We start from the raw sequence: 24,953 nt of genomic DNA on the forward strand, positions 1-24,953 counted from the left end.
ACCATGTGGCGGTATCATAAAGATACCTGGCGACTCATGAGCAAAGGTGACGTAAACAGAGCAAATAGACTAAGGTTAAAAGGAGCAACAGCCTTGCCAGAGAAAACCATCTCAAGTGTAGAAGAAAAAAGCATCAAAATGAAGCCTGAACTTAAGAAAGACATTGACTGGAAGTCATCCCAGTGCATCCATTTTAGTCATGTCTTTCCCTCGTAACCACCCTTTCCCCTCTGTTGTTTGTCTGTCTGTATGTGTAGAGAGTGGGGGTAGTTACAAGGGTGGTTTGGGAAAGGGTATTAGATAGTTACATTTTTCTCTCAGTTTAATTATAATTTTGTTGACAATAAAAGTTTACTTGTGTTAAAGTTACAAACTTGGCAACGAGTTTATTGGCTCAGCCAAAGACCTCGGGTATTTTAAATACAATCTTATTTCACCTGTGTTGCGACTCTGGGTCAAGTGGGGTTGGAATTGACTGTGCATTAGCCCAGGTGGTTGTGACAGTCCGATTGCATGCAGATTTAGCTGGACTATGTTTCTAATCTTAATTGATACCCATTCCAAATGGAAGGATGTGTATCGGATGGCCCCCATTACCGTAGAGAGACTCTGTCAGTCATTCAACACCCAAAGAATACTGGAGGTCCTCGAAACGGACAGCAGGACCCCATTCACCAGTGGGGAATTCCAGCCGTTTATGAAAACTAATGGCGTGAAGCACATCAATATGGCACCATATCACCCATCCTCAAATGGCCGAGCCGAATGGGCAGTCCAAACATTTGAGAGCGGAATGATAAAGCAAGCCACAGGCTCGTTCGAGACAGAGCAAGCACGGTTCCTCATTAATTAGAGGACCATGCCACATACTTCAACAGTGGTAGCAGAACTATTAATAGGTCGGCTTATCCAGACCAGACTCAACTTGATGTTCCCAAACTTAAGCAGGAAGTTGGAGTCCAAGAAGAGGCCCAGAACAAAAACCACAATAGTCAGAGACCAGACAGGGTCTTTAGGCTGGGAGACACTGTCCACATCCGCAACTTCGGTGATGATTCCTTTTGGGTCCTGAGAGCTGTAATAGAGAAAACAGAGTCTGTATAATACAAGGTCAAAACCAGAGAGAAGGCTTTAAGAAAACACGTGGACCGCCTCAGAAGCAGCCCCCCCCCCCTCCTCCCCCATCCACAGAGGAAACTGCTCCTGGTGAAGCGGCACCCTCAACATCCTTCATACCGACCTGGAGGCATAGCACAAGAGTCAGTCAGCAGGGCGACAAGGACTGGAGCTCTGAAATGGAAGTAGAAGTGACAGAACCCCAGTCCATTGAAGAAGAGCCTCCAGCAGGGGTCCTTCGAAGCTCATCGCAGAAGAGATTATCTCCCATCCTTTCGCTATATACCCACTAACTTGGCCCTACTACCCGTATGAGTAGGTTCTTCCCGGAGGTGGAGAACAGATGTGAGCGGTGCCAAGGAGGCCCAGCCAACCACGCCCACATGTTCTGGTCCTGCCCCAGACTTGTGGAGTACTGGACAGCCTTCTTCGAGGCAATGTCCAAGATGGTGGGGGTGAGGTGGAGCCATGCCCGAAAGTGGCGGTCTTCGGGGTTTCAGACCAGCCAGATCTATTCCTGGGAGGAGGGCGGACGCCCTTGCCTTTGCCTCCCTGATCGCCCGCCGTAGAATCATAGAATTTACAGTGCAGAAGGAAGCCATTACAGCGCAGAAGGCCCATCGAGTCTGCACTAGCTCTTGGAAAGAGCACCCTAACCAAGGTCAACACCTCCACCCTATCCCCATAACCCAGTAACCCCACCCAACACTAAGGGAAATTTTGGACACTAAGGGCAATTTATCATGGCCAATCCACCTAACCTGCACATCTTTGGACTGTGGGAGGAAACCGCGGTGAGTACCCGGAGGAAACCCACGCACACACAGGGAGAATGTGCAGACTCCGCACAGACAGTGACCCAAGCCGGAATCGAACCTGGGACCCTGGAGCTGTGAAGCAATTGTGCTATCCACAATGCTACCATGCTGTCCTGTTCGGCTGGCGGTCAGCAGCACCACCCAAAGCTGCAGACTGGCTGACCGACCTCTCGGAATCTCTCCAAATGGAGAAAATCAAATTCGCCATCCCAGGGTCAGACGACGGCTTCCACAGAATGTGGGCGCCATTCACCCAATTGTTCCGAGACCTGTTTGTGGCCAACAAACAAGCAGAAGAATAGCCAGGTAGTCAAGAAACAGGGGAGAGTAGCCAAAGCATGAGAGGGAGAGATAGACCGGGAGAGGGGGGAGGATGGGGACAGCTAAATCTAAGAGGAAGGAAAGGTGAGCCACGGGGTGGGGAGTGGGGAGGGGGGGGGGGGGGTGTAGAGGGAGGAGACGGAACAATAGAGGAGAGCCAGGGAGGGGGAGGCTCTTTCTGCACTATGTTAATGTTCATTCTATTTTGCTGTGTTAGGATTATTACTATTTATTATGAAAAACATTGCAAAACTTTAATAAAAAACATATTTATATAACTTGGCCCTACTGACGGTAGACACATGGTCGCATGTGAAGATGCAAAGGAGGCCCCATCGCATCTGAGCAAGGGAGAACATTCGGACTGAGGGGGGTGGGGGATGTGATAACCCCCGTGAGGACCACAGGCGATCACGAATAGGTCTCTCCGTGGGGTTTGTGGAGTACAAGTTTCCTTGTTAGCAGGTGGAGCCTGCCCAGCTGGGACTCGTTAACTGAGCCTGCCCAGCTGGGACTCGTTAACTGAGCCCTTTAAAGCCGGCCCCAACTTGACTGGTAGTACTGGTAGTCCCGGGTTGGAACTCTATTGCTCTATGTCGAGGGAGCAGCTTTACTTTTGTGTTGTAAATACACTATGTTGGCCTTCCTGCTTTTGTCTACTGGATTATCGCACATGCCCATGACCGTCTGCAGCTCAATGTGGATCCAGACGCGCCCATCACCTCCAAGTGTGAGACTATAACCATGTCCTGCACACCAAGCAGTGAACACACAGATCTTGCCCTCCCTGGAGTGGGAACACTACATGCTTGCCATGCAGAGCGGCACGGTAGCACAGTGGTTCGCACTATTGCTTCACAGCGCCAGGGTCCCGGGTTCAATTCCCGCTTCGGTCACTGCCTGTGCAAAGTCTGCACGTTCTCCCCGTAACTGCGTGGGTTTCCTCTGGGTGCTCCGGTTTCCTCCCACAAGTCCCAAAAGACGTCTTGTTAGGTGAATTGGACATTCTGAATTCTCCCTCAGTGTACCTGAACAGGCGCCTGAATGTGGCGACGAGGGGATTTTCACAGTAACTTCATTGCAATGTTAATGTAAGCCCCCTTGTGACAATAAAGATTATTATTATCCACAAAGCCCGAGGACTGCCTTTAATCCCTCACCCTGAGCTCCTGGCTCCAGTCCAAGGACGATGACTTTCACTCAGGTCTCTGGCTCCTTAATGAATGAACTGAAGACCACCCCCATCCCACCCACCCCTAGTTTCTGAGCAACACATCCCTCTTGTGTAAGTCTCTCATCTGCCACACCACTCATGAGTCTCTGTGCAACCCTTCGTTCTTGTGCCATACTAGCGTCCTCATCTTTCATAGTCTACGTGCATCCCCTTCCATGTAAGCAAATCTAATTCCACCCACTCCTCCTGTGTTCCACGTTGGACTCCAGCTTTCCCACCCCAATCTTTTCTCTGACATTGTCCCCCCACCTCTACCCCTACCTAACTCCCTTTAACCTCATGTCCCTGGCATCTACCCCTTTATCTTACTATATCCCCTTCATCCTCATCTCTCTGTCACCTCCATCTATTGACATGCAAGTGTCTACTTTGGAGTGAATCCCTGCCTGAGACTCGCAACACACAATGTCGTCCTCCTGGAGTAGTTAAATTAGCCACTGTGATCAGCCCAGCTCAACATCTGAGGCAGGCACAGAGAGCAGCCCCACTAGTGTCTGGCATGACTGACGATCTGGAGCAGTGCTGTTACAGGTAGGCTTTGAATGTTGCATTCACCATATAGTCACGAGTGAAATGCGGGTGGACAACTGCACGCCATTTATATCCGGTCATGAGTTATATTGGTCACATTTCCCACTGGTGTGTCACGTCATTGGGAGGGGGGAAATGATTTCAGCGAGTTGCATTTTCAGTCAGTATTCATGACATGTTACTGTATGCCAATAACATTCCTATGGACCAGCAGGAAAGCTGACCCGCCAACATGCCACCATGAAAGTGTGGAGGGGAAAATTCCTATTTGTTTTCCCGTTGGGGGAAATCTGACTTTAGGCCTTTCTCCAAATTTTCTCTCCCCACCTGCCATGAAACTCACCGCTGGCTGACCGGTAACTCTACCCAAAGCCTTTTTCTAACATTCACGCACTTGACTCTCCACAAAATTGGATTGGCTAGGAAACTGAGCAACCTGAATCATAAACCTGTGTCAAACAGTGAGAGGTTTGTTTTATCCCAAACGAATCACCTGTTGTTTTGTTGTAAATTTCCTTGCTGTGTACAATTTCTGTAAATCCATCCCCAGTGTTCTCAGGTAATTTGTTAGTAATTTAAAAAGACGATTATTATCCAGACAATAAAATGACACAGTTAATGCACCTCCTTTCCTTACCAATCCAAAAAATCATAGGTCCACCCAACTTCTAGAACTTTACAATATGAAAATAATTACAGTCCCCTTGCAGTTATCTAATCTAATTGAAGTGGAATAAACTTGCAATGTTTGACCCACAGTGACCAAGAGAAAAAGATAATATTGTGTGAAGTGTTTTTGTTTAGATATGTGAATGAACAGAGTCATAGGACTGCCGATTAACTTTTAACAAAAAAAACATAGATCATAGAATTCACAGGCAGAAGGAGGCCATTCGGCCCATCGAGTCTGCACTGGCTCTTGGAAAGAGCACCCTACCCAAGGTCCACACCTCCACCCTATCCCCATAACCCAGTAACCCCACCTAACACTAGGGGCAATTTTGGACACTATGGGCAATTTAGCATGGCCAATCCACCTAACCCGCACATCTTTGTGACTGTGGGAGGAAACCGGAGCACCCGGGGGAAACCCACGCAGACACGGGGAGGATGTGCAGACTCCGCACAGACAGTGACCCAAGCCGGGAATCGAACCTGGGACCCAGGAGCTGTGAAGCAATTGTGCTATCCACAATGCTACTGTGCTGCCCGTATGAAACTATACAAGAAACAAACTATGAAAGATAAACTATAATACACTACTCCTTCACCCCTCTACAGATATACGGATTGAGTAGAATAAAGCAAGTTACAAAATATATTGGGGTGGGTTCCCCATTGCCCAACACCACAATCGGGATTCCCAATCAGTGGGAGAATGGAGCATCCCTGGGAAAACGGGTTTGGCGCCACTGTGATGCTCCGAACTCCGGTCGGTAGCCTCAGCGCACAATCCGCCCCACACCAGCTGGTGATTTGCATCCATTTCAGTATAATTAACGGCTAGATCACGATTCACGCCCCCCCCTCATTATGCACCGACCCCCACAGCGGAAAATCCACCAGGCGGGCTTCAGTGCAGGTTTGCCCAAGTGTGGCCCTGACCGCATCCCAAGGTGGATCAAGAGGGTCGGTACAGAACTAAGTTGCCCCCCAAAGTCCATTGGAAGGTCTCCTCCACCACATTGCAGATCCTTCACCCATCCTCCACCCCCCACAAGTAGAGTCATCCTCCGCCCATCATGGAATAATGAGTCACACCCCACAGCACGCATGAGGGTGACCCTCCCCATCCCCCACTGACCCCCCCCATCAAGTCCCACACACCCTCATCAGGCCCCCTATCAGTCAACACCATCAGACACCCCCGGCAGATCCCCTTATCAGTCACTCCCATTCCCGTTAGGCAACTGATTAGAGACCCCATTAGACCCCTATCAGAGACCCCATTAGACCCCATCAGAAGCCCCATTAGACCCCCTCCCATCAGAGACTTTCATCAAGCTGGGGGACAGTTCATGCATTACGGTGAAAGATCTCTGCATTTTCACTTACCCTTCCCTAACTGTGAATCAGAGGTAGTGAAACCATATAGCTCCTTTGATGTAGTGAGGAGCTCTCAATAATTGCAAGAGTGTTTATAAACATTGTGGTTAGCATCAAAGCAGAGTAATGGAGATGCATTCAAGCATGAAGGGAAGGATAGATCATCCACCGAGCACCTGTTTCTGGACCAATAAAACTGTCAATCATTGGCTAGTGCAAAGAATTGCTGTTTGAAATTGAATGGAAGTTTTGCATTTCAAAGGTATCAAGGGATTTGAAGCCCTTTAAAGTGTACTTGACTGTTGAAGAAGCCTCTGACACTTGAAACAGCTGCTGTTTTAAATACTTTTGTCTGAGGCAGCTGATGTTAGGGAAGGGTAAATGAAAATGCAGTGATCTTTCACTGCACTGCCTGCACTGAAAATGAAAATCGCTTATTGTCACAAGTAGGCTTAAAATGAAGTTACCGTGAAAAGCCCCTAGTCGCCACATTCCGGCGCCTGTTCGGGGAGGCTGATCCGGGAATTGATCCGTGCTGCTGGCCTGCCTTGGTCTGCTTTCAAAGCCAGCGATTTAGCCCTGTGCTAAACCAGCCCCTGACTGCTTTCTGGCAGGGGATTTTCTGGGGAATTGATGGGAGGTCTGATGACAGAGTCTGTTGGGGGGGCCTGTGGGAAGGGGGCTGGGTCACCCTCATGCTTGTGTGCTGTGGGGGGGAGGGAGGATGAGCTATTATTCCAGTGTTGGGAGGGAGGATGCACCAACTTGTCAGCGGGGAGGGGGAGCTGGATTTGCTTTGTGGGTGAGGGGGCCCACCACCAGACCCGCTCAAAATGGTGGCCCAAATCTGGTGAGCGCTCCACTATGCATAAATTTGCATGGTTAAGGAGAGAGACTCCTGGGCTCTACTCCCAGCACCAGCAGAGGCTAGTCCCGATTTACTGCTGGCGGAAGAGAGTAAGCTCCAGAACAGAGAATCCCAGCCATCTTATACTCTAATACTCTGAGTAAATAAACAGTCCATGTAAACCAATAGGCAAAATGTGGTCAGACACACCACACTCGGAACCAAGTGGCAGTTGTCATCCAATACAACTTCCCTGGGTTTCTCATCAAATTCCCCAGATGCTGGTCACACTATAAACCGACTGGTCTCACTGGAACTCTGGCTTCCACACAAGGGTTTCCAATCACTTTTCTCGAAGAACCCACTTTGAAATCTTCTCTCTCACAAGGCTTTCTCACCAGGATCCACATCCAAGTTTTCAACCTATCCGTATTCCTCTGCCCTGTATCAAAACATGCATTCAAACTTCCACACAGTCTCTGGTAAGCAGCCATGCCAACAGAACATTGCTGCTTCACAGACTTTATTAAGATGTCTCAAATTTTAGGATTACTTTAATGTCTGACTTCTCGCTAGCCAACTTAGCCAGGTCTGTACTTTGCAGCCCTGTCTTTAACTGGGAGCGTCTTTCTACCCCTTTCTTTAACTTCAGTGAACAGTACCTTGTTCATAGTCAGTTCTTTGCCCCTTTGACTTTGGTCTTCCTGGTACTCTTATCATTCCCTGGTTTCTAGAACTATCTGTTCTTTAGCTTCTGAGACTAGCTTTCTGCCCCTTACTCTATTGTCTTGTCTGTACTGGCAGTTTCTGTGAGAGCTGCTTTCTTTTCAGTTGCCTGGTTCCAACTGAACTCTCACTGCTTTTGCCTTTTCATATAGGCCTCTGGTTGCTAAGTAACAGCTTAGTTTTTTTAAAGCCTGCAATTGCTTTCACGTCTTAAAACCTCAATTACAATGCAAGCAAAGTATAAATTGAAATGAAACTATAGACATGTAGGCTTTGTTTAACATGAAGCTCAGCTGAAGTTTTAACCCTTTCTTATCACACAAATGCAGAAACGCAAATTAAGCTTAAACGTAAGCTTTTTTTCTAATACCCAAACAAATATAAATTGTTTAAACTATCTCTATTTCCTTACACTTGGGAGACATTTAAAAATGGTGGGTGGCACCCGATTCCAGAGTTTCTGACCCCATTCCTGGCAGTGCCCAGAAAGGATATGGATATTTCCTGTCAGAAGCATGATTCCAGCATTGGCGGCCTGACTGGCTCCATTGCAGAGATAGGTATCTCCTACTCCTCTGTGATTCTCATAGAGTTGGGCCAGGATTTTAAAGAGTCATAGCCCCTTAGCGGAGTTGCGAATGTTAGTATGTTTGGGGGAACTTTTAAAAGGAAATTCAAAAGGTCCCCTCATGCTCCTTAAGCCAAGCTCTAATATTCCAGCCCTCCCTAAGCATACATAATGAGACTTGGCCGAGAGGGCAGGCAACTAGAATACTTGCTCCTCAGTGGAAATATTGTTTCATTGACAATTTAGGCTCTCTGATCTGTGTCAATTTCACAATGTTTATTGACATATGCAAATCGTTGTGGTTTCTGAATTTTGAGGTTTCAAAAGGACTGGATGATTGACAATTTCATTAGTTTGTCATCCAGACTTTTCTTTCACAGGATAAAGTTACCAATGGATTACATTTTTTTCAGATTGTTTTTTAAACATTCCATTTCACACTATGGTGTTCATTGGTTATAGACAGTGTGGTGTGGGTCAATGGGCAAGGAAGTGCTGGAGCTTAGCAGGGGCATGAGGGGTATGGGGGTGGATGGAACGTCAGAGCTTGGCACTGGAAAAAAGCCCCATCTCACCAAAGCAGGCCTTTTAAACAGCCCACCTCTGCATGTTACAGACAAACGCAACTGCACTTCTTTCCAGATTGGCTAACCTGACTCTAGCTCCTACCTGGCCCCCAGCAATGAAGATCCCGCCTTGGCAGGCACTTTCTCCCACAGCAGGCAAGCCAAGTTAGGAATTTCCCCAATGCCCCCTATCTGCTGGAGTGTCTGGGAATTCACCAATTGAAGCCAGTACCTTCAGATGAGGAATGGGGAAATATATCATTACTTTTTGTAATAATTCAATTGCAATGTCTGTGTATTTTGATGTTGAAACAAATAATTGACAGACGTACAACTGATTGTGAAAGATATGACCCAACTTGTTGATTTAATTGTTGAGCAACTCCGCAATTGTTTTTGTCTCTAGTTTTATTCTGGGTGCTCTTAAATCGTTACTGCAGAACTGTTTCCAACCTTTGGCAATGTTCTTAAGGGCTTTTGTTGCGTTGCTACTAATGAGAGATTTAAAATGCATGTTCAAAATCTAAATGGAGAGCACTGAGATGCATTTCTTTCACCTTTTCTTCACTATTCCTCTGATCCAGGTTGTCCAATTTCTTATCCACCCTCAAACTCTTCCTCTAATCCATGGTCTATTCCTGAGCTCCTTCCATGAATCATCCATTTGATCAGACGGTTATAGATTCAAATCACACTGCAAGACTTGGGCACATATTCCCTAGGCTACCATTTCAGAGCAATTCAAGGGAGTGATGTGTTGTCCAAAGTACCATCTTTTAGATAAGGCATTACATTTGCTTATTCAGGTAACAGTCCCTATGTTCAAAAAGAACAGTAGTGTTCTTCTGATGTATAGGCCAACATTTATCCCTCGACCAACACTACTGAAATGATTAACTGGCTATTTATCCCATTGCTATTTGTGGGACATTACGGTGCACAGATTACTCCCTGTATTTACCTACATAATAACATAATTTGGCTGATCTTTTTGTGGACTCAGCTCCACTTTCCCGTTCACCATAACTCTTAATTCCTTTACTGTTCAAAAATCGATCTATCTTTGCCTTAAAAGCATCCAACGAGGAGGTAAGAAAGGTTTCCAAAGGAGTAACGATGGGCTGACAGTCATGCCGCTGGCCGGGAGGAGCAGCAGAAGGGGGCTGGGGCGACCAGGAGATGGGCCATGGATTTGGGATGTCCCCCCAGGGATTGGGGTGTCTGAGCACAGATCGCCATTGCCATGGCCTGAGTGGCCACTGGCCCTATGGGTGCCCACCCCGTTGCCCAGCCCTATCCATTGGCCCTGCCCGCATACATGCCACCAAGCATGGGGCCGGTTGGTGACACATGGTGCTTCCCCCACCCCACCCCACAACCAGGTGCCACCCTGCTGCTGAGATAGCGCATGGCCCATCCACGGGAGACCCCAGCAACTCCAACGCTGGCATGTGCTGGAATTGCACTAGTTCCACTTGGCGCAAATGTTGGCCCAATAGTATGTCATGAATGGCTCCGGCAGTCGCACCGCCATTGGGACCGTGAAACACCCGCCATTCAGTCCCGGCGCCAGCACTTAGGGCGCGATCCAATGGCCATGCTGCGCCCGACAAGCAGCTAGCTGTGGCGCAGTGTGGCTGATGAAAGCCGGGAGACCCCGCTCCCAGGATCTACCCAGCTCACAGCGCCGCGTGGGATTCAATGCAATCTCACGAGAGATTGTGATGTAAATCCCACCCACAATGGGCAGGATCACTGTGGTATTATCAGGTATTGCAGAACCCGAGAGGCTGAAGTTCCATTGGTTAAACCTGGGGGTTTACCATTGGCTGTATAGTATGTAGCTCCGCCCTGATAGGCGGGGTATAAGAGTCAGTGCCATCCCAGCAGCCCTCATTCTGTACCTGAGCTGCTGGGGAACTGTTCTAGTCTATTAAAGCCTTCAGTTGTGCTACAACCTTGTTTTAGTAGTTATTGATCATGCATCAATTTAATAGACTAGACTTAAGTAGAAAGGATTGATCTCCGAATCAAGCCGGAGTGTCTGCAACTCAGTCCCCACGCGGCGAACTCTGCGGCGATTTTCAAGCACTGGCTGGTGTGTTTCAAAGGCTACCTTGAGATGGCTGGAGGCACACCCTCGGGGGAGCAGAAACTGCATCTCCTGCACTCAAGGGTAAGCCCTGGGATCTACACCCTCATCGAGGAGGCGGAAGACTTTGATGCAGCAATCGAACTTTTAAAAGGACATTATATCCACCCAGTAAATCAAGTCTACGCACGTCACATGCTTGCAACGAGACGACAAAGCCCCGGGGAATCGTTGGAGGAGTTCTACTGCGCGCTACTGGTGCTGGGCAGAAGCTGTGGCTGCCCGCAAGTTTCGGCGAGCGACCACACGGAACCCCTAATCCGGGATGTCTTTGTAGCAAGTATGAGCTCCTCAGAGATCCGGCAGCGTCTTTTAGAGAAAGACACCCTGGGACTTAGGGAGGCACGGACCCTGGCAGGGTCCATGGATGTTGCCTCCAGGAATGCACAATCCTACGTGCCCGACCGCGCGGCGGCCCCCTGGGCAGCGTGGAATCCCGCAGCGGCAGCCCCACAGACCTTCCCCCTGTCCCCGCAGGCCTACGCTGTAAGGCAGCCCGCCAACTCCGATGGGCCCCGCTGTTTCTTCTGCGGGCAGGAAAAGCACCCCCGCCAGCGCTGCCCGGCCCGCACATCCACCTGCAAAGGGTGCGGCAAGAAGGGCCATTTTGTGGGGGTCTGCCAGGCACGAGTGGTGGCCGCGGTCTCCAGCGGCGACTCCGGACTGCCACAGCAAATTTCTCCTCGGGCCCCAGGTGGCCAGCAGTCACCGCCACCCCCGTATCCTAGGGCCACGTGCGGCCCACGTGCGCCGCCATCTTGTTCCCCGGACACCGCGCTGGACGGATGGGCGCCGCCATTTTGTCCATCTCCGACCACCATGTGCGACCCATGGGAGACGCCATCTTGGATGGGGCGCCAGGACCCCAGCCTGGCCGACTACACACTGCCCGTTCAAAATTCACAACTACTGCGTCTGGCCTCGGTGACTCTGGACCAAACTCGACATCGAACACTCTCAACAGCAACGACGACGGTCTTCATCAACGGCCACGAGACATCCTGCCTGATCGACTCTGGGAGCACGGAGAGCTTTATACACCCCGACACGATAAGGCGTTGTTCACTTTTTACCCACCCCGTAAATCAAAGAATCTCCCTGGCCTCCGGTTCCCACTCAGTGGAGATAAAGGGGTTCTGTCTAGCAAACCTCACAGTCCAAGGAAGGAAATTCAACAATTTCCGCCTTTATGTCCTTCCGCACCTCTGCGCGGCTACACTCCTGGGGTTGGACTTCCAATGTAACCTGCAAAGTCTGACCTTCCAATTCAGCGGCCCTATACCCCCCTTACTGTCTGCGGCCTCGCGACCCTTGAGGTCGATCCGCCTTCCCTGTTTGCGAACCTCACCCCAGATTGCAAACCCGTCGCCACCAAGAACATACGGTACAGTGCCCACCTTCTCCAAGGTGGATCTCAAGTCCGCCTACCACCAGCTACCCCTCCGCACTAGTGACCGCAAATACACTGCCTTCGAAGCAGATGGGCGGCTCTATCATTTTTTAAGGGTTCCCTTCGGTGTCACTAACGGGGTCTCGGTCTTCCAATGCGAGATGGACCGAATGGTTGACCGGTACGGCTTACACGCAACGTTTCCGTATCTCGATAACATCACCTTCTGCGTCCATGACCGGCAGGACCACGACACCAATCTCCGAAAATTTCTCCAGACCGCTAAAATCCTTAACTTAACGTACAATGAGGATAAATGTGTTTTTAGCACCGACCGTCTAGCCATTCTCGGCTATGACGAATGTGATATAAAATAGTTACTTTAGAGATATTAGTTATGTAATGTAGAGATAGGCCAGTCTCATTCTGGTGAGTTCACAGACAAAGGATTTCAGACCGCATGGCAAAGCAAGGAGGAGGTGTGTCCACCAAAGGAGGAGAAAAGGATGCTGGGTAATAGGGGCCAGAGGAAGGGATTGGAAGTGAGCCAATCAGAATGTATGACCAGGTCAGGAGGGGTATAGGATGACCTATGGGAATCGTGTATGTGAAACCTGATACCATTTGAATTGATTTGCAGAGATCCCTTTGTCTCTTTGTTCATTCGCTTTCTGGGGTGTAGGAGACTGGATGTGTCTTATGCCTCTGTGAAATGAATCAAGCTTGCAAGCCAAATAAAATAACTAATGCTGTACCTGCAAATCCATCTCGACTTTTATTGAGGCCAGACTGACGGGTAAAGAAATTTGTATTTTGTCAGCTACGTAGTGCGAAATGGAGTTATAGGCCCCGACCCGGAACGCATGCGCCCCCTCATGGAGTTCCCCGTCCCTCACTGCCCCAAGGCCCTGAAGCGCTGCCTCGGGTTTTTTAGCTACTACGCCCAGTGGGTTCCTAACTACGCAGACAAAGCCCGTCCCCTGATCCAGTCGACAACCTTCCCCCTGTCGATGGAGGCCCGCCAGGCCTTCAGCCGCATCAAAGCAGACATTGCAAAGGCCATGATGCACGCCATCGACGAGTCCCTCCCCTTCCAGGTCGAGAGCGTTGCATCCGGCCTAGCTCTGGCGGCCACCCTCAACCAAACGGGCGGAACCGTGGCCTTCTTCTCCCGTACCCTCCATGCTTCCGAAATCCGCCACTCCTCAGTCGAAAAGGAGGCCCAAGCCATAGTAGAAACTGTGCGACACTGGAGGCATTACCTGGCCGGCAGGAGATTCACTCTCCTCACTGACCAACGGTTGGTGGCGTTCATGTTCGATAATGCACAGCGGGGCAAGATAAAAAACGACAAGATCTTGCGGTGGAGGATAGAACTCTCCACCTACAACTACGAGATCTTGTATCGTCCCGGGAAGCTAAACGAGCCTCGTGATGCCCTGTCCCGCGGCACATGTGCCACCGCACAAGTTGTCCGCCTCCGAGCCCTCCACGAGGACCTCTGCCACCCGGGGGTCACTCACTTCTTCCACTTTGTTAAGACCCGCAACCTGCCCTACTCCATCGAGGAGGTCAGGACAGCCACCAGGGACTGCCAAATCTGCGCGGAGTGCAAACCGCACTTCTACCGGCCAGAGAGGGCGCACCTGATAAAGGCTTCCCGTCCCTTTGAACGCCTCAGCATGGACTTCAAAGGCCCCCTCTCCTCCACCGACCGCAACACGTACTTCCTGAACGTGATTGACGAGTATTCCCGGTTCCCATTCGCCATCCCCTGACCAGACACCAACCATCGTCATCAAGGCCCTCCATAGTATCTTTGCACTGTTCGGTTTCCCCGCTTACATACACAGTGATAGGGGGTCCTCCTTTATGATCGACGAGCTGCATCAATTCCTGCTCAGCAAGGGCATCGCCTCAAGCAGGACAATCAGTTACAACCCCCGGAGAAACGGACAGGTAGAGAGGGAGAACGGAACGGTCTGGAAGACCATCCTACTGGCCCTACGGTCCAGGAACCTCCCAGTCTCCCGCTGGCAAGAAGTCCTCCAGGAGGCCCCCCACTCCATCCGGTCACTGCTCTGTACGACCACCAATCAGACACCTCACGAACGTCTCCTTGTCTTCCCCAGGAAGTCCTCCTCCGGGACCTCGCTCCCGACCTGGCTAGCAACACCCGGGCCCATCCTGCTCCGAAAACACGTGCGGGCGCACAAGTGGGAACCGTTGGTCGAGAGGGTCCATCTGCTGCACGCTAACCCCCAGTACACCTACGTGGCGTTCCCTGACGGCCGACAAGATACGGTCTCCCTACGGGACCTGGCGCCCACCGGAACCCCACGCGCACCCCAACCACCACCCCCACCCACCCTCCACAGCACCTCACAGGAGGGTCAGTCCTCTCGCCGCCCCTACCTGGACCCTCCCACCCACCGACGCCCCCGACAGGCACCCCCCTCCCAGGTCAACCGCTTTCCCCACCAGCGTCGTCTAGGGGTGACGAAGCTGACATGGAGGCTGAAGCCACGCTCCCGGAATCGCAGACGCCTGGACCCCCACCGGAATCACCACCGAGGCTCAGACGATCCCAGAGGACCACCAGGGCACCCGACCGACTGATTACTTCATTTTAACCGATCTGTAACTGTAAATAATAAACACTGACGGTATATATCTGCCATGACTGTAAATATCCTCTAAACACTGTCAGGAGGTATCACGGTACCTCCATATCTGATCATACCATGTTGAATACAGTTGTAGCCGCTGGCCACCACCCCCGCCGGACTCCTTTTTAACAGGGGGATAATGTGGTATTATCAGGTATTGCAGCACCCGAGAGGCTGAAGTTCCATTGGTTAAACCTGGGGGTTTACCATTGGCTGTATAGTATGTAGCTTTGCCCTGATAGGCGGGATATAAGAGTCAGCCCTCATTCTGTACCTGAGCTGCTGGGGAACAGTTCTAGTCTATTAAAGCCTTCAGTTGTGCTACAATCACTTTTTGGCAAATCTGCATATCAGAGTGAGGCAGTTAGCTCATTCTAATGTGCAGATTCCTGAGGTACCTGAGGCTTTGCGATTCAAACCCTTTGCCTCGGAGACCTCGGGCGAGCACCGTTCAGCACTGGTCCCCACAGATTCATGAGGGTCTCCCAGGGAATCGGAGGTCCCCAGCTGCAAGCCCTTTGGGCAAGGTGGTACCCTGGCACTGGTGGTGCCACCTGGGCACCCTGGCAATGGCAGCTTGGTAGTGCCACCTGGGTGCCAGCCTTGCACTGCCAAGCGACACTATCACTACCATTGGCTGTACAAAGTAAACCTCAACGTCACAAAGGGAAGAAAATGTAAAACATTGTACCCAGGTGGCACTGCCAAGGTGTGAAGCTGGCATTGTGCGTACGATTAGGCCAGGGTTGGCCATCGTGGGTGTTGGTGGGGGGGGAGCCCATAGTGTGTGCGCGCTGTGGGGGGGAAGTCGGGGATCATTTCGGGGACTTTGGAGATTGCAATGCATATTAAAAATGGTGTCCTGATCTCTTGCTACATTGGGGAGTCGGAACTCCCCACTGTATAAAACGATGCTATGTGCGGCTTTGGCCGGGCATTCCCCGTTCAGGCCCTTTATACAACGCAAGTCTCATTGAATAGCCATGGGTTTCTCAGCACTGCCAGCGCTGGGAAACAAACACCTAAACGCACTCGTAAGGGGCTTTGTTCCCTTTTGGTAGAATTGCACCCTTAGTCTCCCAAACAGAGAATTCCGCCACATGTCACTTCATTTTCAAAATCGTTAATTTGACTGGCACACTTTGGGATATCCTGAAAAAGAGTTTGTATAAAGTGCAGTTCTTGCTATCTTCCACACTAAATTATCATACCTTAAACTCTGTTAATGGGCTCCTCCTGTGACTTTTACCCAAATTGGTCAACACAATCCTTATGTACACAACTGCAAGTACTGTGCTACAGGCTTTCAATGAATTTACTTTGCAGGGTAATAAACAGGGTGGTGCCAGCATGAAGCAAGAATGTTTCTGGTCTTTGGTTGTTCATTTTATTTACATGTACTGACACCAATTAAAAAGCTCACATTGCACCAGATGGAGTTCCTCCATTATGAGACTTATCTATTTGCGATTATTTCCTGTGGTTAAATACTCCTACCTATCCTGTGCGATTATTGCAGTCATGTTGGCATGTTTGGGCAGCACGGTAGCATTGTGGATAGCACAATTGCTTCACAGCTCCAGGGTCCCAGGTTCGATTCCGGCTTGGGTCACTGTCTGTGCGGAGTCTGCACACCTCCCCGTGTGTGCGTGGGTTTCCTCCGGGTGCTCCGGTTTCCTCCCACAGTCCAAAGATGTGCAGGTTAGGTGGATTGGCCAATGATAAATTGCCCTTAGTGTCCAAAATTGCCCTTAGTGTTGGGTGGGGTTACTGGGTTATGGGGATAGGGTGGAGGTGTTGTCCTTGGGTAGGGTGCTCTTTCCAAGAGCCGGTGCAGACTCGATGGGCCGAATGGCCTCCTTCTGCACTGTAAATTCTATGATAATCTATGTTGAACCTAAAGTCAATGTGTTACTTATAACAACTTATTAGAATTGTACTCTTGAACTTAAAATTGAACTTGAACTCAAAGCTGCCCCATGTTTTCAGTGGCGTGTTCAGGTGGGTAAATACATCCTGATTTATTAACCAGCACAAGATGTTAAGCTTTACATTTTAACTTTGGAGTGTATCCCACTGAAAATTGCAACCATCTCAAGATGCGCAGAATCCATTTTTCAATCTCTCTTCCAGTCAAGCTTTGTTTCTCGATTGGACATTCGAACAGAACTCGGGATGAGGGATCACAGTGCATACACCTTTGCATCTGCCACGTGTGGGAGAAGTTAATCTGATTCTGCAGATCCATTCTACTCCTCCCCCACCTCACCCGGCCCCAACCCTCATGCCCACATCAAAAAACATCAATTTGTTTTACATTGATTACTAACTTCACCATAATACTCGCATCGTATTAAGACTTTGACCATACGAGATCTCAATTTTGCCAATTCTCGATGAACTACATAGCCTCCTTCTGTGCTCAATGACTTACATTTATTAAATGTAATTTTTTGATATTTTGCACAGTATTTACATATTTTTCTTCCCTTTCTCTGGAGCATACTATCTTGTTTTCTCATAGATTTCATAGAATTTACAGTGCAGAAGGAGGCCATTCGGCCCATCGAGTCTGCACCGGCTCTTGGAAAGAGCACCCTACCGGGGCCCACACCTCCACCCTATCCCCATAACCCCTTAACCACACCCAACACTAAGCGCAATTTTGGACACTAAGGACAATTTAACATGGCCAATCCACCTAACCTGCACATCTTTGGACTGTGGGAGGAAACCGGAGCACCCGGAGGAAACCCACGCAGACACGGGGAGGTCGTGCAGACTCCGCACAGACAGTGACCCAAGCCAGGAATCGAACCTGGGACCCTGGAGCTGTGAAGCAATTGTGCTATCCACTATGCTACCGTGCTGCCCTGTTCAGGTACAGTTTTGCAGGTCCCAATCATCCTCCAGTGCATCACTCAATTAATCACTCTTCAGATGTAAATGTAGTCATTGAGTGTTAGAACATAGAACATACAGTGCAGAAGGAGGCCATTCAGCCCATCGAGTTTGCACCGACCCACTTAAGCCCTCACCCCCACCCCATCCCCGCAACACAATAACCTCTCCCAACCTTTTTTGGACACCAAGGGCAATTTATCATGGCCAATCCACCTAACCTGCACGTCTTTGGACTGTGGGAGCAAACCAAAGCACCCGGAGGAAACCCACGCAGACACGGGGAAAACGTGCAGACTCCACGCAGACAGTGACCCAGCGGAGAATCGAACCTGGGACCCTGGCGCTGTGAAGCCACAGTGCTATCCACTTGTGCTATCGTGCTGCCCCGTGTTGTCAGGCTATTCAATCGGGGTGCAGCCTTGATCATGGTATAGATATCTTGATTCTCCGAAGTGAAACCTATCAACTCTGTGTATCATTTTATAAGACTCAGAGTCAATGTAGCTGTGTTGTTACCTGTATGGCAGGTAACATGTGCTACTCAATTCAGTTACAGCAAAGGCTTTCGGAAGAAGGCTCGAAGTCGTCCAGAAGTTTTACATAACATTTATTGAGTAACACAACTTAAATAACTGCGTGAGCTCTTACTTTAAGGACTGTACTAGTAGAAAGGTTACAACTTTTCTATACACTACAGCTAGGCCTGACCACACTAGCAGCCCTGAGCTAAATCTCTGCCTTTGTTCTCCTCACAGTCTAATCAGCCAAAGAGCCTTGAGGGCTGCTTGCTTCCCCCTTTATACCCGCCAGTGCTGCCCCTAGTAGTCTTTTCATTTCCCATCAGCCCATTCTGTACATACCCATGTAAAGATCACTACAGTAGCCTTGGTGAAAGTTGGCTCGGGACAAGGTGTCAGCGATTATTGGAGTGTAGACCAGCGTGAAGTCGTAGCTCCTCAACTTCATCATCATGCGTTGTAGGCGCGGCGTCATGTCATTGAGATTTTTGTTGATAATGTTGACCAGTGGCCTATGATCAGTCTCCACTAGAAATGTGGGAAGGCCATACACATAGTGGTGGAATTTTGTTATACCCATGATCAATCCCAGGCACTCCTCTATCTGTGCATACCTGTATTCTGTGGTGGTTATCGCTCTAGAAGCGTATGCCACTGGGAACCAGTCCAATTGGTTATCCTGTTGAAGTAGCACCACACCAATTCCATGTTGACCGGCGTCGGTGGAGATCTTTGTGGGTTTTGCAGGGTCGAAGAATGCCAGCGTTGGAGCTGCCATCAATTGGTGCTTCAGATCCACCGACTTGTCTTGGTGGCGTGGAGTCCAGTCAAACTCCGTGTCCTTCCTTATCACATTTTGGAATGCTGTCGTCCGTGCTGCTAGGTTCAATATGAACTTGCCTAGGAAGTTGATGAATCCAAGAAACCTGAGCATCACTTTCTTGTCACGTGGCCGCTGCATGTTCTGAATTGCCGCGATCTTCTCAGTGTCCAGCTTCACCCCGTGCTCTGATATCGTGTCACCCAGGAAGGTCAGAGATGAACGTGCGAAGGTGCACTTGGATTCGTTGAGCTTCAGCCCAAATTGGTGGATTCTTTTGAAGACTTGCTTTAACCGAGCAATGTGGTCTTCCTCTGTCGTTGACCATATTATGATGTCATCAACATATATTTGGACGCCGTCAATGCCCTCCGTCATCTGCTCCATAATTCTGTGAAATATTTTGGATGCAGAGATAATCCCGAAAGGCATACGATTATAGCAGTATCGTCCAAACGGTGTGTTGAAGGTACACAACAGTCGGCTGGAATCATCGAGCTGCATCTGCCAGAAGCCTTGTGAGGCATCATGTTTGGTGAATATGCGAGCCTTCGCCATTTCACTCGTTATCTCCTCTCGCTTGGGGATGGGGTAGTGCTCCCTGCGAATGTTTTTGTTCAAATCTTTGGAATCTAAACAGATTCTGAGTTCACCGGACGGCTTCTTGACACACACCAACGAGCTGACCCAGTCAGTTGGCTGTGTGACCTGTGATATGATGGAGGCGTTGGAGTTCTGCTTTTAGCCTGTCCCGCAATGGAGCTGGTACCCTCCTGGGTGCATGAATGACCGGTGTTGCATCGTCTTTGAGCAGGATTTTGTACTTGTCGGTTAACGTACCCATGCCACAAAAGATGTCAGGATACTCACTGAGAAGCAGCTGGATAGCATCAGCTAGTCGTGATGAATCAATCGTGTTCATGAAAATCCTCTGTATCGGCCGCAAATCCTTGCAGGCTTGAGCACCTAACACCAACATTCGTTTGCCGTCCACGATCTCAAAGCGTAGTCCTTTCGTGACTTTCTTATTGACTACTTGTAGGTGGCATGATCCCTCGAGGTGATCTGGTTACCATTGTAGGCTGTTAACTTGCATGCAGCAGGTATCATCTCCTGCGTCCCTGGGATGGATCATAGAATTTATTTATCATAGAATTTACAGTGCAGAAGGAGGCCATTCGGCCCATCGAGTCTGCACCGGCTCTTGGAAAGAGCACCCCACCCAAGGTCAACACCCCCACCCTCTCCCCATAACCCAGTAACCCCACCCAACACCAAGGACAATTTTGGACACTAAGGGCAATTTATCATGGCCAATCCACCTAACCTGCACATCTTTGGACTGTGGGAGGAAACCGGAGCACCCGGAGGAAACCCACACACACACGGGGAGGATGTGCAGACTCCGCACAGACAGTGACCCAAGCCGGAATCGAACCTGGGACCCTGGAGCTGTGAAGCAATTGTGCTATCCACAATGCTACCGTGCTGCCCCCGTGATGCAAGATCTTTGCTTGTCATCAAGTTCGCGGATGCTCCCGTGTCAAGCTTGAGGAGTTGTCAAGTAATTGGGGAGTTGTTCACTTGCACCATGGCACTCCATTCGCTTGTGGAGTCAATGGTATGCACGTATTGAGGCTGTGTGGTCAGCTCATGCGGTTCCTCTGTGGCATTTATGATTCCAACGGCGTATGTGTTCTCCCAGGAGTGGAAATCTTTGTGGTCGGGAAAATTTTCTTCGAGTGTCTGAGTGTCCATTGCATCTACTGTGCGAACCTTGAAGTTTCCATGTCTTTGCATTGGAGAGTAATATTTTGCTGTGGACTGACACTGGGAGGCAAAATGATTCATTTTGGAGCACTTTAGACATCTTTTCCCTAGTGCAGGACATTTCCCTTTTAAGTGGGCGTTGCCACAACGGTAACACGTCATGATGTTCGTGACGTCACGTGTCAGCAGCGATCGCGCATGCGCGACTCGCTCTTCTGGCTGGGTTCGGAACTTTGCATACTGCACATGCACAGCTTCGTGCGCATGTGCATACTGGGATCTTGCCAGATCGCGTCTCTGTTGACTGTGCGCATGCGCAGACATGCTAGAATGGGTGCCAGTGGCCGGAAAGGAATGCCTGTGAGGAGAGGCCACCATTTTAAAGTCTTCCACCTCGTGGAGGATTTTCTCCCTGTTTTTTTTCTCTGGAAACTCTAGGTACTGCTGTTTATTCTGTTCTTGCTGTAAGCATTTTGCTATGGTAGTTTTTAAAGTTAAATCATTTTGCTGCATTAATGAATCTCTTAAATTTTCATCTGAGAGACCATAGATTAATTGATCCCTGATGATGGAGTCTGTTACATCAGCATAGTTACAACCTTGTGCTAGCAATCGGAGATCTGTGACAAAATTAGAGATAGTCTCCCCATTTTGTTGGAATCTGTTACGCAGGTTAAAACGTTCCATGATTTCATTTGACTGTGATTTATAGTGTTCATCAAATTTTGCAATTATCTCTTGAAAGCTATTTTCATCTTCATTGTCACCATACGTAAAAGAGTTTAAAATGTCTACAGCTTGCCGGCCTACCGTTGACAGTAATATCCCAATCTTTCTCCCGTCGGGGACTGCATTTAAGGCAGTAGATGCCATGTATATTTGAAGCTGCTGTTTATACATTTTCCAGTTACTATTTAAATTACCGGTAGTTTTTAGCAGCTCTGGAAGTGGCGTGTGGTCCATCGCTTCAGTTGGTTGTCTGGAATCCAAATGCTGCGAAGACTTCCACAGTCGAGTGGCCGGCCCGTTACTTTTTCTGCTTATTTTGGTTCTTACTGGTCTCTAACCTAATCTATCTAGTACTGTTCGTTATAAGCCAACCTGGTACCATGTTTTGTTACCTTTATGGTAGGTAACATGTGCTACTCAATTCAGTTACAGCAAAGGCTTTCGGAAGAAGGCTTGAAGTTGTCCAGAAGTTTTACATAAAGTTTATTGAGTAACACAACTTAAATAACTGCGTGAGCTCTTACTTTAAGGACTGTACTAGTAGAAAGGTTACAACTTTTCTATACACTACAGCTAGGCCTGACCACACTAGCAGCCCTTAGCTAAATCTCTGCCTTTGTTCTCCTCACAGTCTAATCAGCCAAAGAGCCTTGAGGGCTGCTTGCTTCCCCCTTTATACCCGCCAGTGCTGCCGCCTAGTGCTCTTTCCATTTCCCATCAGCCCCTTCTGTACATACCCATGTAAAGATCACTACAGTAGCCTTAGTGAAAGTTGGCCTTCGGTTGTCTTTGTTATGCCCATTGCAGGAAGTTAGTTCCAAAGACCGTATCAAAAATCTCTTTTACTAAGAAACTAGCTGGCACAATCTGGGCTAGACACCATACTCTCTACATTGTTGTTCTTTTGCTAGGACATGCCCTTGCAGCATACCTTTGCTTTGTGAGTGGAATGAATTGTAAAACAAGATTAATCAATATAGATGAGAATCACCGTCTCCAATGTCATCTCCAATAGTTTCTATTCTATATTCACTGCATCCCTACCAGTTTTGCAATGATACATCAGTACCAAGAAAGGATGTAATTACAGTTATGCAGTTTTAGAAGGTCTGCTTGACAAAACCTCAAATTTACATGGAAGAAATGTAGAAGTACAGGGATCACTTTGGCTGAATTCCAAATGATCTTTCTTCCAGCTTATCCATAATCTTGCTGTTTGTGCATGTCTGCGACACTTTCCGGTCACACTGACAAAACTCTTGTTTTGTGTCTGACCCGACATACACTTATGTCTCTGAACAAACGTTCTGGCACATGTTGGGCAGGATTCTGGTGCGGCACGCCCCCCCCCCCCCTCCCCCCGCCGGCAGTGGGATTCTGTGGCTTGGCAGCCGGCCAATGGGGTTTCCCATTGTGGGCACCACCATGCCATCGGGAAATCCGCAGGCTTGAGTGCGCTGCCAGTGAAACGGAGTATCCCGCCGATGGAAAATCCAGCCCGTTAAATTTGCAGTGTGTCTTGCCAAGGCAGCCAATTCCAGTGTGTACATGCACAAAATCCACATGCTTCCTAAATTTTGTGGGTCAGATCATTATATTGTTATGAAAATCTAATTCCCAGTTCAGTTATTCTAGAATATCATTTTTAGTTTTCGAAATTAACGTTTTGACTGGCAAAGTGGGGGCATTCAGATGTGAATGTAACTCAAACAAGCCTGGGTTTATTACACTTAAATGTAACCTGTGTTTCTCTTGCAAGGATCCATCTCTACAATTGTAAGGGAGCCAAGGAGTCTGGAGAAAGAATGCTAAAATGCAAAAAAATTATTCATTTGGGTTCCAGAATTAAAGAGTTGTGTTAAAGATAAAAGAATTTGGGCTGGATTTACTGTGCAAGCTACCACATATTTTGTGGCGGCTGCTCACCATTTGGCCAGTGGCAGGATCTTCTGGTTTCCCATTGAATGCGCTCCTCGGGGTGGCACGGTAGCGCAGTGGTTAGCACTGCTACCTCAAGGCGCCAAGGACCCAAAATAATAATTGGGTACTCTAAATTTATTTTCACCACCGTGAAACCTGCATTGGGGCTGCCCTGTTGGCAGAACCGGAATGTCCTACTGGTGTGAACCAAAGCATATCATGTAATAGAGATAGTGGGTGCAATTCAGCGACCCCGTTGCGCCCAGCGCAGATCCAGACTCACCAGGCGAATCACATGAGAACCCCAAATCGGGCTCCGTGCTGGGCCTTAGCCAATCGCAAGTCACTTGCCTCGCGGCACCCGGCGCGATCTGGATCTCGCCATCGTTGCATATTTAAATGGGCTTACTGGCTCATTTAAATGCCTTGACGGCAGATTCACCCGGTGCCCGGAACACAATGGACACACCTGCGAGACCTTGCCGTTTAGTATTGGAACAGGCGTATAAGCACCTTAGGGGGTCTCACAGGACAGGGTGGTACCAGAGACCCCTGGGTGATCGGGGACAGGGCAGGATGGTACCCCGGCACTCCCCTGGCAACTGGGAACCTTGGCACAGCCAGCTTGGTAGCCTGACATTGCCACCCAAGCACCCTGGCGATGTCATCCTGGCACTGGTGCCAAGGTGGCACTGCCACAGGTGCTAGGGACACTGCCAGGATGGCAATGCCAGGGTGCCTGATTGACACTACCAGGGATTGGGCCCATGGGATGCCTTGCTAATTGGAGTGAGGGTGTGGGGTGGGGTGTGGTGGCCTCAACAAGGTTGGGGGGGGAGGTAAGAGAGTGTCATTAAAGTGAGGCAGGTCTGAAACATTCTCCCCGTGTCCGCGTGGGTTTCCTCCGGGTGCTCCAGTTTTCGCCCACAGTACAAAGATGTGCATTATAGGTGATTAGCCACGCTAAATTGCCCTCAAGTGTTCAAAAAAAGGTTAGGTGGGGTTACTGGGTTATGGGGATAGGGTGGAGGTGTGGGCTTAATTGGGGTGCCCTTTCCAAGGGCTGGTGCAGACTCGATGGGACAAATGGCCTCCTTCTGCACTGTTGATTCTATGATTCTATGAAAAGGTCGAGGCTGCCGGTCAAAATGGCACCCTGACCTACGAACAGCCGTTTCTGATGAGATCAGTTTGCCAGTAGGAAATCAATTATAGTGTGGCCTCGATGAGGAGAAACACCTTGATACCAAAAAGAATGGCAAAGTGGCATTGAATAGCGGCATTCCTTGCTGCTGCAGTGACTGTCAC

General features: G+C 49.2%; 1 protein-coding gene across 1 annotated transcript in view; it reads right to left on the reverse strand.

Moving 5' to 3' along the window:
• Positions 1-849: 849 nt before the first annotated feature.
• The window catches only part of LOC140398728 (hyaluronan synthase 1-like), a 77,175-nt gene continuing 53,071 nt past the window's right edge, over positions 850-24,953 (reverse strand). Inside the window, exon 5 of the mRNA XM_072487743.1 lies at positions 850-1,075. Coding sequence (XP_072343844.1) covers positions 850-1,075 — 226 coding nt within the window. The remainder of the gene's footprint in view (positions 1,076-24,953) is intronic.

This window comes from Scyliorhinus torazame, chromosome 21 (genome assembly GCF_047496885.1).
Source record: "Scyliorhinus torazame isolate Kashiwa2021f chromosome 21, sScyTor2.1, whole genome shotgun sequence".
In the NCBI taxonomy this organism is placed as follows: Eukaryota; Metazoa; Chordata; class Chondrichthyes; order Carcharhiniformes; family Scyliorhinidae; genus Scyliorhinus; species Scyliorhinus torazame.